The 13,313-nt window shown below is 40.5% G+C and overlaps 1 protein-coding gene across 3 annotated transcripts in view; it reads left to right on the forward strand.

Moving 5' to 3' along the window:
• patj (PATJ crumbs cell polarity complex component) overlaps window positions 1-13,313 on the forward strand; it is a 225,057-nt gene that overhangs the window by 36,327 nt on the left and 175,417 nt on the right. For all 3 annotated transcript variants that reach the window (XM_015356178.2, XM_015356179.2, XM_015356180.2), the window contains exons 14-16: window positions 3,706-3,762; window positions 5,185-5,319; window positions 11,168-11,335. In XM_015356178.2, coding sequence (XP_015211664.2) covers window positions 3,706-3,762; window positions 5,185-5,319; window positions 11,168-11,335 — 360 coding nt within the window. The remainder of the gene's footprint in view (window positions 1-3,705; window positions 3,763-5,184; window positions 5,320-11,167; window positions 11,336-13,313) is intronic.

Here is a 13,313-nt window from a genome sequence, read left to right on the forward strand (position 1 = left end):
AACAAAAATTGGTGCTGTCCAAATAAGGACTGCACTGTATGTGGGGATATACTGTTCATTCTGTTACACCAGAATCAGAATTTGTTATGGAATGCTGCTACCTTCTAGCATGAGGGAGAAGGTTAGTCTGCAGTTGAACCAAACTGCACTGTACTCTTAATCAGATTGCAGTGGACTGTCCTATTCCAGATCAAGAAGCGAGACATCCTAGATTATTTATGTTAGTGACCATTGCCTCCATCTGAAAAAGACACCCATGCTTTAAAATAACTTGCAAAAGTATCAAGACTCACAACAATCTTGTACAACCCCAATCTTATACTGATGTAAGCACCATGATCAATATACAGAAATAATTAAGATAGATGTGATAGCTGAAAGATAGTCTTTTCTCTTCATTGGTACTCACAATTACAGCCTTTTAACAGAAGCTGATTCTCAGCTACTGGGTGTGAAGATAACCCACCCATGATGTAGAATCCCAGTGTTCCTGAATTGACTCATCGTTCATTCTTCATATGTATGAGAAAGACTACTTAAACTGAATCTAGTCTTACTCTGTATGCACTGTCATTCTACTCCTTCTGTTTTGAAATAAACCAGACGGTTTAATCTTCCAAAGCTTGATCTTAAAAGCCACTAATTTTTAGATGGTATGCGTGTTTCCCCAAAATCTATAGCTTCTAAATTAACAACACGTGTACATTTTAAAAATGTAATCAGACTAAAAATGCTGGATACCAATAACCATTGTTTGCAAATAACTTTTTCCTGTCTTAACGGCAGACTTAGAATGCGATTCTGTGCATTAACCATTGTGGGTTTCTCTGCTTAGTGTTGGCAGCTGTTACTTGTTGAACTGTATCTGTGTGGAAGGGAGCTTTCTTTTGCAATTAATTTGTTAAAAAAAGATACAAAACATTTCCAGTTCTACATGGAAAGTGAATAAAATACAGAAAATGGCAACATCCGTTTTGTATCTGGAGGTTTCCCCGGAGCAGAGAGACTTCCTTCTCATTATAAATTGGCCTTTATTATGTTCTGCTCTTTGGCTGGCGTTTATAGACATTTAAAGGAGGTATACATTACACTCCAGAGGCCTCCCGAAGCAGAAAGAAAATGTAACTGATCTCTATAGGTTTCTTTAAAAGTTATTTAAAAAAATTGCAGAGAAAATCGCGCTTCCTGAAACTCATATTTCCCTAAATGTATATATTTTTATATACCAAATATATGTCCCACAGTACTTGTGCACTGTTTCATGTTTTCCATCCAATTTTATTGCTTTTCCTAATGAGAATCATGGTGGCAGCATGTTGAGTAGAGCAAGCTTTTCAAGCCCAGCTCCAATGGAAACCCCCTTGGAGCCATCCTTTCCAGGGGACAAATCGCCTGCTCCAGCCTCTCTAAATCCTTAATTGTTTGGCTTAGGCTCCTTAAAATTGGCAAGCTCCTCATCCTGTCACAGAGAGTAAACTCATGAAGAAACCTTATTTCACCACTTGCTTGACACTGATCTATTGGTTATTATCCAAAGTCCTTGAACATGGGTGAGGAGATGAGGAAGGGGTTCTTGGGTTGGCTTGTAAACCCAGAAGTCCATTTCTGCTGCACCACAATAGCACAGTGGCTACAACAGTGATGAGGCTTCACCAACTCTCTGATCAGCCTCATTCTCTGTGTAGCAGACAATCCCCCTCCACTAACCTTCCAGGAGAGAAGAAACAAAACAGAAGTTTGTTGTTCTGCAGCCAGGGCAGAATCCACATATTTTCTTTTGGTTTTGAGGTGCAGCTACTGGACCGTCATTTCTCCATCCTGTGGGTATTGGCTTTGCAGGGCTAAGGAGAGGAATCCTATTTTTAGCTGGAGCACATCCTCTGGTTCACTTTCTTAAAGATGGGGTGTACTACTCTAGTCTTTCTATCCAGAGGTATCATGTTTGCCTTACGTACAACATTGAAAAGGTGTTACACATGACACCAGATCTTTCCTCGTTGTACAGAAATGTCAATGTCTCTTGGAAAATGGTGTCCAATCCTGCTAGTTTACCACTATAAAGGCACTGTACTTCAACATCAGCAAACGTTCTGCCTACTCCAGAGATTTCCATCTCCTCTTCTTGTAAACCACTGGTATCCTTGAGGTGCTCATTCCTCCTCTTGTTGATGTCTTCAGTTGAGGCCAATGTTTCAACATCTTTGATGAGAACAGCTTGGGTAGCATCTGACAAACTCTCCTCATAAGGAGTTGAATGGTTTTTCTATTGCACCTTTGAGGCTGACTCTGATAGTCCTTTTCCATGACATCTCCAAACTCTGTCCCGAACTTTTCTTAGGTGCTGTGGCCTTTGTTTAGCTGATGATTCTTAGTTGAATCAGGAGACCACTTCAAAATCACAGCTCAGAAAGCCTCCTTCTTCAGCTTGACCACTATCCTCACCCACTGGTCTTCACCATTAGGTCCTTGTCCTTCAGGTCACAGCTTTTTGTGGCCATCTTGATAAAACCACCAGATGAACCCAGGTGTCTCACAGAAATAATTTTGGCATTTTGTGTTCGATCAGTCGACAGCTGTGTGCCTCTCTGACCCAGGTGTCCAGAACATATTGCCTTAGGACTGGTGATACAACTAGGAAGTTGGTCAACGACCTTTGTCCCAAGGTGCTCTGTTATCAGGTACATTTAAGAGCCAGTGAGTGTTTGAATATAGTGTTAGCTTGGGATGATCCATGACTAGCACAGAAGATTAGGTTTTTGATCAAAGGTTTAATACTAGAACTAACACGGTTTCGAAGTCAGACTGTTTATATCTGATTGCGTGCCTCGAGTAGTGCCACTTCACTTTCCACACATGGAAATCTTATCTCCATTTCCAAGGTCCAGTCTGTCATGATCAATCCCTGTCATCGCCATGCTGCCTGGTCTTTAACTCGAGCTGGCATGTGTATCTTGGCTTGGATTGTTGTTCATCAGGAACCTTGCCTCACATTGGTTTGCCAGCATAGAATACTAGGAGAAGTAATATCTGTGCAACATAGATCTGGTATTCAACAAAACCTCTGTCACTATAGATTAATGATTCTCAGTGTATGCTAAAAATAAATTTTAAATTGCTGATATTTAGTAATATGCAAGAGACTGCCTAAGGTTAGCTAACATCTTGCATAGATCATATAAGGTTGCTCACACCTCTAGTGCGACTTCTGTCCCGGTACTCCTCAACATAAAACAATATAAACAATGTGTATCCCTGGTGCCACTCAGGACCAACGTGTCCCTCTCTATAAAGAGTTTGTGAAACAGCATAGAAGATTGGGGGAGATGATTCCATGTGTGCCTGAATAGGCAAGTTAAAACAGACTCCAAAGATGAGTTGAATCTAAATCTGTTAATCTGGAGTGAGCTCACAAATGACAAAATTCCATGGGCTCATAGACATTATGAAAGTCAAGGTAGTAAGATCTCCAAATCGTGTATTAGTTGGATGGATGCAGGTAGCTTTTAAATGTATTTACAAGTTAAATTGCTTAAATTAGCTCAATCCTTTTGCAATATTTTAAGAAAAAACTGTTAACATTCACATCTTCTAGCTTTGTAAGTGACTTCCTGCTTGACATGGCATGGCTAAAACTGGTATACAGACAGTACGTTGGTAAGATTTGTCCATATGCAACATTTTTCGTTTTTCGTTTCTCTGTCCTAGGTAGTTGAACTGGATCCTGTAATTGAAGGTGATGCGGAGCTACAGAAATATTCCAAGGTATGCTAGGAGACAATCATGACAACATGTGGACAGAGACTCCATGTTGAATGATTGTTTGAAGAACATCAGATTATGAATGATTATTATTGATGGGCTCAGCAGCAGTCACACCAGTCACATTCAGCAAAAGCACATTAGTGATAAAAATTCAAACGCCCTCTAATACAGGTAAGCAGTGGGTATCTCAGGTACCATAGTGCTTCTGTAACCGAGGATATTCATCTGGAACCATGATAATACTTACAAGGTTTGTGCAAATTTAAACTGGATTAGCTGTTGTGCTAGACTTTCAGAAGAAAAAAAATATGGCTCAGACTTTGTCTCCGTTTAGAGTACCATGGAGCTTGAACAGTTTTTATCCTATTTAATGGGCAGGCAACTTAGTATAGATGGAGAAGTAAGTTATAAAGACTAGAGTTCATCTAGTGGCTGTTAAAAAAATACACCTGCCACTGTGGTAGGCAGTGTCTCTTGGCAACCTGTAGCTGCCAGAGGCTTAGTTGGTGTTTTTAGGGTGTAAAGGTATTTGCCCTCAACATCAATATCTGGCATGAAGGCTGCCATCAAACATGTCACTAAGAGATCAGGGTGGGTATATAAAGGGTTAAATGCTGGAGAGCAAGATAGATTTATTCCAAATAGGTGAAAGCTTGTGAAATTTAGTGTGGGATTGATTCAGCATGAACGTGTGACATTCAGCATTGTAATAGGAGGGTAGCTGCTTGTCAGAATGATGATTAAATAAATCTCACTTCAAATCCCAACTAATTTTGTGTTGGTCAGCAACTGCTTTTAAAATGTAATAACTCATTTGATAATTTTGCATTTTCAATAGATCATGGGCTTCATTATGACTGACAATTAGTATGTGCTCTTATGTTAGGCAGTTTTATTTTCTTTCACACCACAACAATAAGTTCTTACTCTGCCCTTCCAAAAACATGTAAATGTGCAAGTTGAATTTTGGCAGAATTTATTTAAAATCAGTGCATGGAAAAGGTATTTAAAGAACATCATTATATTGTATGCAGCTGTTAAATAGGAAATGTTGGTAAGGTCTTACTCCCTATCCCTGAATTTGCATTCATGACAGTGACAGAAATGCAGGCTCTTGTCTTTTAAAACTGCATTTCGGCCATTGTTCTGCAATTACAATTAGTGTTTTTGTTTGGGAGTCTAGTCTAGTTCTACTAGACAGCAATGCAAATACACACATCAGTCCTTACAGTAATTCTATGTGGGGACTGGTCCATAATGTGAAGTTTCAAGTATCTGGAACACCATCAAACCGCTTATGTATTAGAAAAGAAATCCTATTGTACTGATGTACCCATTGAACAATGACACTGCAGCAACCTCTAACAGCATGCCACTACTGCCTGCCTGGCATCCCCCTACCCATGACGTCTCTTCTTTCAGTTGCTGCCAATCCACACCATGCGGCTGGGAGTGGAGCTGGACTCCTTTGATGGGCATCATTACATCTCCACAGTGGCACCAGGTGGGCCAGTTGCTAAGCATGGCTTACTGAGGCCTGAAGATGAGCTGCTGGAGGTAACGCTAGGCTTTGTTTAAGGGTCAGGGGGAGGGCACGATTCCTGCTTATGACAACGAGATAGTGACACAGCTTACAGTAGATTGCATGTTTAAAATGGATGACTCATAAACTGTTTTAGATTTAGAAAGGCACACGCAATTCAACACCGAAGAGAATAGCAGTGACCCCTGGGAGTTGTCACGGGCCAGCAAAACTGTCAATGCTGGTAGTGAGTACAGCATTCCTCCTCCTGTTGGTGCCAGCTCCTCAGTGTGCACTGTGATGTGAAAAATATTGGATGACTCTGACAGTTGTGGAGGTAAACGTGCAGTCTTCTTATCTGCCGTGCTAGTCTTGGTAATAAGGCCAAGTTGATCAATGCCTTCTTATTCCGGTTTGGGGGCTGATGGGTTTTGTTATGATGGCCATTTCCAAATTTTAAAGAAAAGGAAGGAGGTGCAGTGAAGTAGATTGCGTACACGTTCTTCTTTGTTAAGCACTCAGTGAAGACAATTAGCTGCATCAATTGGCTAGGTTCCTGAGAGAGGAGGCAAGTAAATCCCAAAGCATCGATAAATCAGAGTTTTGATCAGATGGTAAAGAATCTGCACACTTGCTTTTTTTTTTTCTCAGGCCATAAGTTTACTGAAGTAACTAATTGAAAACAGAGCAAGTCCCAATTCTAAAGGAGATTCAAATAAAATACATACTGAAAGCCGACAGAACATTTCCTTTGCTTTAAACCAAAGTACAGGATAGTACAAACACTGCTGTTCGTTCTACAGCTACAGGCTGGTGGGCACTTGGACATCTTTAATTCCAGGCCCCAGACAGTTATCTGGAGGACTTACTGGGTTGGGTAAAACATCACACTTCAAGTCCTGCAGTTAACATGTTGTAAAAAACTAGAGTATCACACTCCAGAAAGTATCTCCATGTGGCTGAAATAACCAGAAGCTGCCCTTGAAGAATCAGAATGGTTTTACATCCCTCGATTGAATTACTCTGTTGCTTTTTTGATGCATATCTCCCATCAAGAGGAAGTTAAAAATCAAATAACAGTTCGGTTCAAAGCCATCGGCCATCTCACTGGCTAATCCTCCAGGCACAGTACCTGCCCTTCGTTGTCTATGATTTCCTCTCCAGCTACCTGCTTATTGCCCTTGTCTGCAGGCAGCTCCGTGTGCCATTAGTTTGCCCTGTCCTGAGTGCTGGCTTTCTGTGTGTCCAACAGAAGGCACGTAATCAGTCAAGAGTCCCTCTGTTGTATCTGTGGGCCCTACTGACACACCAAGCTGTTGGAGAAAATGCTGGCAGAGATGTCTTCTTTCGCCTTTGAACATGTTCTGTAGGCGTCTGACAGCCCCACGAGTGAATCCGGTTTGGACACCGTTGTGACTGCAGCCTTGCTGCGAGTCTTTTGTGTGCGGAGCACGTGGGGAATGATACCCGGGCCTGCAGGGGCATGGGGCCGCAGACAGTCCCACTGTGCCATCTGCACGAGTGTCTCCTGCTCCTGCCACATCAGCCGTGGGCTGCCGCCGCTGCCACCCAGCCTGTTATTGTTGGCACTCGGAAAGGAACAAAGACTTGGGGGGGGGAGTGGCACTGCCTGTGCTGCAGAAGCTCAGAAGGGCTCTACTGTGCATGAAAAACAAAGCTACGCTTAAATTAAATAGTATTCACATAACTCAGCCCAGCAGTGCTCGCTAGCAGATCTGAAATGTTGGAACAGGATTCGCCAGGGTTGCTGTGCGAAGGGCCCCCAGCAGATATGAGCCAGCAGAGCCCTATTAAAGCTGCTATCGAGTGGCGATCCTGTCTGCGATTTGCCCCACTGTGCCTCTGCTTTCAGACTGCTTACAGAAACGCAGTGTGGCTTCCTTTTTCAGCCCCCATTGATGTGGTTTTAATGTCTGTGCTCTGTGCTCATAACCATCCTTTAAAGGGGGCAGAACAACCGTTTATGGTAATTTAGGTCCTATAGATTTGAAATCCTCCTCTGTATATTTGAATCCCCTGCGTACCATGTAATTCATAACAAAGGCAGAGAAGGTGTATCTTTCTGTGCAGACATAAGCTGCCTTTTCATGATTACAACTGTATCACCTCCTGCAGCTCCAAATGGAGAAACATACACACACATCTATTCAAAGGTAACACAGCTGTTTTAATCATACAATATATTTAGTGTTAAATGTCACTGAGGCAACTTTAACCAAGTTGGAAGTGTGTTGATCCAGAACAGCACAACTATATCCACTGTTTGCTCATAAAACGGCACGATTGCTTAAACCTAGAATATCATTTCTCACAAGTATTGTTAAGATATGAATAGCTCATTATTTTGGTTGGTCTAGGGAAATGATAAAGCTTTTAATTTGATCCTCCTCCCTGAACCTCATTGGTCTAATGAATGGTAGATTTTTTTGTTAGCTTATGAGTAAGGTATTACATATGCTGGTGATCAGTTATAGGGGCACTTGGACAACTTTACATGCATGCAAGAAAGAATTGACAATATGAAAACACATTGCCCATCTACTAAGGGAATGTACCAAAGGACATCTTTTATGAAATCCTTAAGTATACATTTGTCTATTAGAAGTATCCCCCAGCAATCCCCAAATTAGCCAGTACAGATGAAGTTTCCATCAAATGTTATTGAAGTATCATTGTCTCTGTGCTTTCTTACTAATGATCATATTTTTGCTCCATACTTGTTTTTAATCTTCCGTGGAGTAAGTCCAAACATTGAGGGAGACCTCTGTTTCAAAGCCTGTTGTTTGTTGTGATGTGAGTGTTTCCTGTTGGGGCTGGTTGTGCATTATAAAGAACACTGGAAAGGTTAAGAATGAGAGGCTACTCTGCCCCTCTAGCTACCATCTGTAGTTAAAAATTAATTGATTCCAGGATCTCGTACAGCCATTTCTTGAATTAAGTCTCGGTATCAACTTATTATTTCATTCTCCCACAATGTTTTGGATAAAGAAGTAACTCCTGTTCTCAGTTTTAATGAGATTAGTTTCCACATAGTTTTCACTTGTTCATTTTTCACCATTTATCTGTTCTAAGTAATTGTCTGGAAGAAAATCAAATAAACCAACTAGATATCAGATGAGGGCTATAGGCCTGTCTCCATGGTTTGGTCTTTCTGCTTCATGCCTAAAAGTATGAAATATTTTGTTTTAGTTGATGAGCATCTTGCTCAGGGTCTACAAGACAATGCATTACTAGCATCCTGAAAATGAGGAATACAGCACAAAGAATCCAGTCTGGAAGAATTATGAATGGAGGTTGTGTTTCTGTTTTTTTTTTCTTGTTTTGACACTGCAATCTCACTGGTGAAATCTTCACCCAGTGCTTTCTCACTTGTGCACAGAAGAATGCAAAGCCTTGTTTTTTTTCTCTGAATTCCTGAACCTGTCCCAGAGTATACAGTACATCCTAAGAAATTCAGAAGAGCCTATATCATCATCCTCACTGTTTTAATGCAAATAGTCAGTTCTTTGCTTTTGATTTTAACACGCCAAAAAAAACTGCAACTTATTTGCTATGCAAAGATAGAAAATAAGATAGCAAGGCAATAAAATCAGTTAATAAGAGATATTACTTGGAAAACATATTACAGACTGAAACACCTCTGTAGTTTTTTCACTGATTAAGTGAATAGATTCTGGATTAAAGGTTTTAGCCCATTATTACATTCTATGTATTTAACTTTGTTTGTTTTTAGTTTTTGTGTACTGTGTTTGTACCCGTGCAAAGTAAATGAACAAATATATAATTATTAAGCTTACTGTCTAATCTGTGTGACATTGCATATCGTCATATAATAGTCCTGTTGCACGCCCTGTTTTTGACAGAGAACTATGTGTTATGGGTTCAGCCAGAAATCAATGGGGATTACACTAATATGGTACAAGTTATTTTAAAATGAATTTAAAACCGCTTTTCTCAATTTCTCATTCTTTATACTATGTAGTAACTGAAGTCTGCTGGGTCCAATGAGTTGAATACACGAATGGTCTTTCGCCATTGTGTGGGGGAAGTAAGGGTTAATCTTCTGTGTTATTGGCTTTTGCAAATCAACTTTGGCACAGGAAACCTGACAATACTTTTATATTAAATTCTGGGGTCTATTAATCAGAGTTTATAGCGGTAAGTGGAGTCTTGTGGAATGACTTGCACTGTTGTAAATCTAGTGGTGTGAAACGATGCTCAAATCCTGACCATATGTGCTCTGTGCTCTAGCCTGATCAGGCATTCCTCCTGGGGACTGCACCTGAGCCTGTTTCAGCCTGGCCTGCTTTCTGTTTCAAACCTTTTCAAAGATGTCTGTTTCAGTTCTCTTACTCGGGATTAGATGTGTAGCATCAGACAAACAACAAGTTTTCTTAATCGTTTTTTTAAGCAAATTAATCATTGAGAACAAAGATGATCTGGAGAATATTTACTGTATGCAGCAAGGCATTTACTGGTGGAATTTGAGTCGACAATATTACAGCAGCTTTCTACCTGACTTTGGATCTACTGTATGTTCCATCCAAAGCTCTTACTACTACTCCACAGTGTTGCTCCATTTATACTAATAATGCTATTAATTACTCTTTATTAGTTTTCTTAAAGAGTACGTTGTGAAATGCTGATGCAAATAGTATGGTGCTTCACTGCACATTGCTGCAATTGTTAAAAGAGAACGCTTGCATTTTTTTACTTCATGTTTTTTACTTTTTTAGTTCATGCTTCTACTTCATGCCCTCCATGTTCTTTTTCACTGAAGCACTTTTGTCTCTCTGGAGGTGGGAGTGCCTGCCATTGGCATTACTCCAGGAGTGGTGTGTGACATCAGGCAGACAGCAGCCTGAAGGACTTAACCCCCACTGCACAAAATGCAATCTGGCACCTCGAATGCAAGGGATTTAGAACTAATAAGTTTAAAAACCTGTCAGGTGAACAAAGATGAGGACAATTACGGGCATGTTGCTGAAACAGCTGTAAGAACATCGCCTGATGTGTAATACCAGATATTTCTGTATCCTGCTGCTTTCCATTTAACACCTGTGCACACAGTAATGCTGAAATTAAAGGGTGACATAATTGTATGTACAATAGACACTCTTTTAGTATTTTAATTTAGACTCCATCCTCATCTTTCCTGGTTTATACCACTCAGTTTTGTAGAGTAAATCCTGTATTCCACCTGACATCTGTGTCCAGAGAGAGCTGAAGATGATATATCTGTGCCCTCCACAATGTGTCTCTCCAAGCCATCTGCCTTTTTTCCATGCTGCTGACTTAGAACAGTGTTCTTGCCATAAAGGCAACTGGATTTGTCATGATCTAACTGGAGGATTTCACAGTTAGGGTGACACACTGTCTCCTGACCGTTTCTCCATGCTTTGAGTTAAAGACAAATTGGGAAGAAAAATAAAACTTGTTTAAAGGGGAGTTTAAGAAGTTCCAGTGTGAACTCTCTAGACTAGACATTGTCGGACCAAGTAGGAGTCTTTAGCCAACAGTGAAAACTGGTGTCAGGTGGGCACCAGCGATCCCTGCGATGTGCTAGTTGCCTGTGTGCTTATGCTGTTGTTAGAGAGAGAGCTGTAGCAGTGTTCCAGTCTGTGTTGGCTCTGCTGCAGATGCTGTAGGATTAAAGATCCCGATGATGCGTGCGTTGAATGAAAGAAATCACTTAGGGCACACAAAAAAGAAGAAAATAAATAAGTAACGGCTGATTTCAGTTTATCTGAAACATTAAGTTCAATTGAGTAAGAAAATAAGTCTTGGTTGCCCACTGTTTAGGATAGGTGCTTCATCAGCTTGTTGGTATTTCCACCTGATCTCTGCCCGCTGTTTCTTCAGGTCAACGGCGTGCAGCTGTATGGGAAGTCCCGGCGGGAAGCAGTGGCCTTCCTGAGAGAAGTTCCACCCCCCTTCACTCTAGTGTGCTGCCGGCACCTGGTCGAAGATGGCATCGAGGCCTCAGTGGAAGAGCCCCCAGAGAGCTTGTTTCCGCCTTTGAGAAAACAGGTGAAGAAAGAGCCCCACAATGGGACTGTACACACAACCTTTTCACATGTTTGAAACCTAAAATGTTTATTAGATATTAATTGAAGTTCTAATAATATATTAAGTTAACCCAATGAAACAAAAGACACAAAACATGGTGCCCTTTCAACATGTATTTATTCTCTAATGATGCAACACTCAATATCCATGCGGGATAAAATATGTAACTGGTGGCACCCCCTTGAGCAGTGTCAAACATGACATTTCTCATCCAGGCCAAAGAGTTGTACTTTTAACTCTTATTTCCAGAGGACATAGTTCCAGAATCCTTGTGGATCATCTGTGTGCTCTTCAGTGAGAATCAGATGGATATAAGTATTCTGTTGGAGAGAAGTGTTTTTTCTCCCTGCTATCCTTCCATGAAAACCATTCTACTTCAGTCATTTTCTGATGGTTCAGTCATGAGCAGTCACATTAGTGAAAGCAAGTGTGGCCCACAATTCCTTGAATGGATCAGCTTCCTCGATGATTCTCCAGTTTGTATAATACAAATGGATATAATATCCTGACGCTGGTTTTATATTGTGCCACATGTTGGATGGAGCGGGTCATTCCTTCACCGGTAATGTTCAAATATATTTTCTCTAAAGGTTTGCACATGATAGCATCAGGAGGGTTGATAACCTCACTCCCCACTGGGTGCCGCAGGCACACTTTGCAGAGCCTGTTGCTGTAAAATTGAAGAAGCCAGCAAGTTCTTTTTGAAGACCTGGGGGGAGCAGAGAGAAAAATTAAATTCAATTCATCCCTTAATCTAAAGTGAGGCCAAAAGGGGGGAATTACATGGAAGGAGTCCATGCTTAGGGAAAGTAGGAGAGTGGAAATGTCATGATGTGGAGTCCTTCCACCAAACACCAAGTAATATGTCATCACTCCCCTTTTCATATGAATTTGGATAATTGATCGAGAGTGAATGAAAATACCATGGTAAATGAAGTGTATTTGAATCTTGAGACAAACATGTAGTTAATTCCTGGATTTCATTTTTTTCTCTATCCATAAAAGTAACTTACTTTGCTCCCCCAAGCCATATATTTGCAATTTCAGATAAGACACAATTTCTCAGAAATGTAGGTGCCAAACATCAGGCACTCATCTTCCATTTTGATTTGCCAAGTGTATGATTCATGACAGTATTCGTATCTGTACCCAGAACCTCATCAAACTTGGCAAAATCTGGTTCAGACATGCTAGAGGCATTAGCTAAATTTATATATTTTTAAAAACTCGAAAATACTGGTTTAAATAAATCCATGTTCCTTTAGTTCATTACTCCCTTACCGATTTAAAGACAATTTCTTTGTAATACAACTAAGGCATTTGTTTTGTTCCCTGCGGAACAAGAGGCTGGTGTATTAGCACATGTACAAGCGTCATGCTTCAAATGAAACTCCTGTATTATAAGGAAATCTACAGATACTGGACAAAAAATGGAAATACCAATGTAAGGTCACTTAATAAGGCATCAGGCCACCTCTTTGTAATTATTAAATGAATATTATGGTACTGGAATATGCATTTCTGCCCACCATTGCTCTTTGCTGATGATGTTTTTCGCTCAGAGTTCCATGGTGACATCACAATAGACACTGTTGCTTGTGAAACATCAGTAAGTTACATTGTCTTGGTCACTGAAGCTCCTGCCGATCATAAACCCCAACAATCGCCCCTCTTTCAAAGTCCTTGAGGTTTCCTCTTGCACCCATGCTAGACTTAACTATAGGCAACCTGGCCTGTCCAGTATTTTATACTGTACTTGACTGTAAACATGCAGGGATGTTATTTAACAAAATGGACACACCTACAGTATGTGGTAGCCCTTACTTTCAGTATATTTGATGTCCCTTACTTACCTTATTTTGGTATCAGTAACTAAATGTAATGTCAAAGAACCATCAGTCTTGAAAGAATGAAAGATACACAAAAGTTGCTAAGTAGG

The sequence above is a fragment of the Lepisosteus oculatus genome, chromosome 9 (genome assembly GCF_040954835.1).
Source record: "Lepisosteus oculatus isolate fLepOcu1 chromosome 9, fLepOcu1.hap2, whole genome shotgun sequence".
In the NCBI taxonomy this organism is placed as follows: Eukaryota; Metazoa; Chordata; class Actinopteri; order Semionotiformes; family Lepisosteidae; genus Lepisosteus; species Lepisosteus oculatus.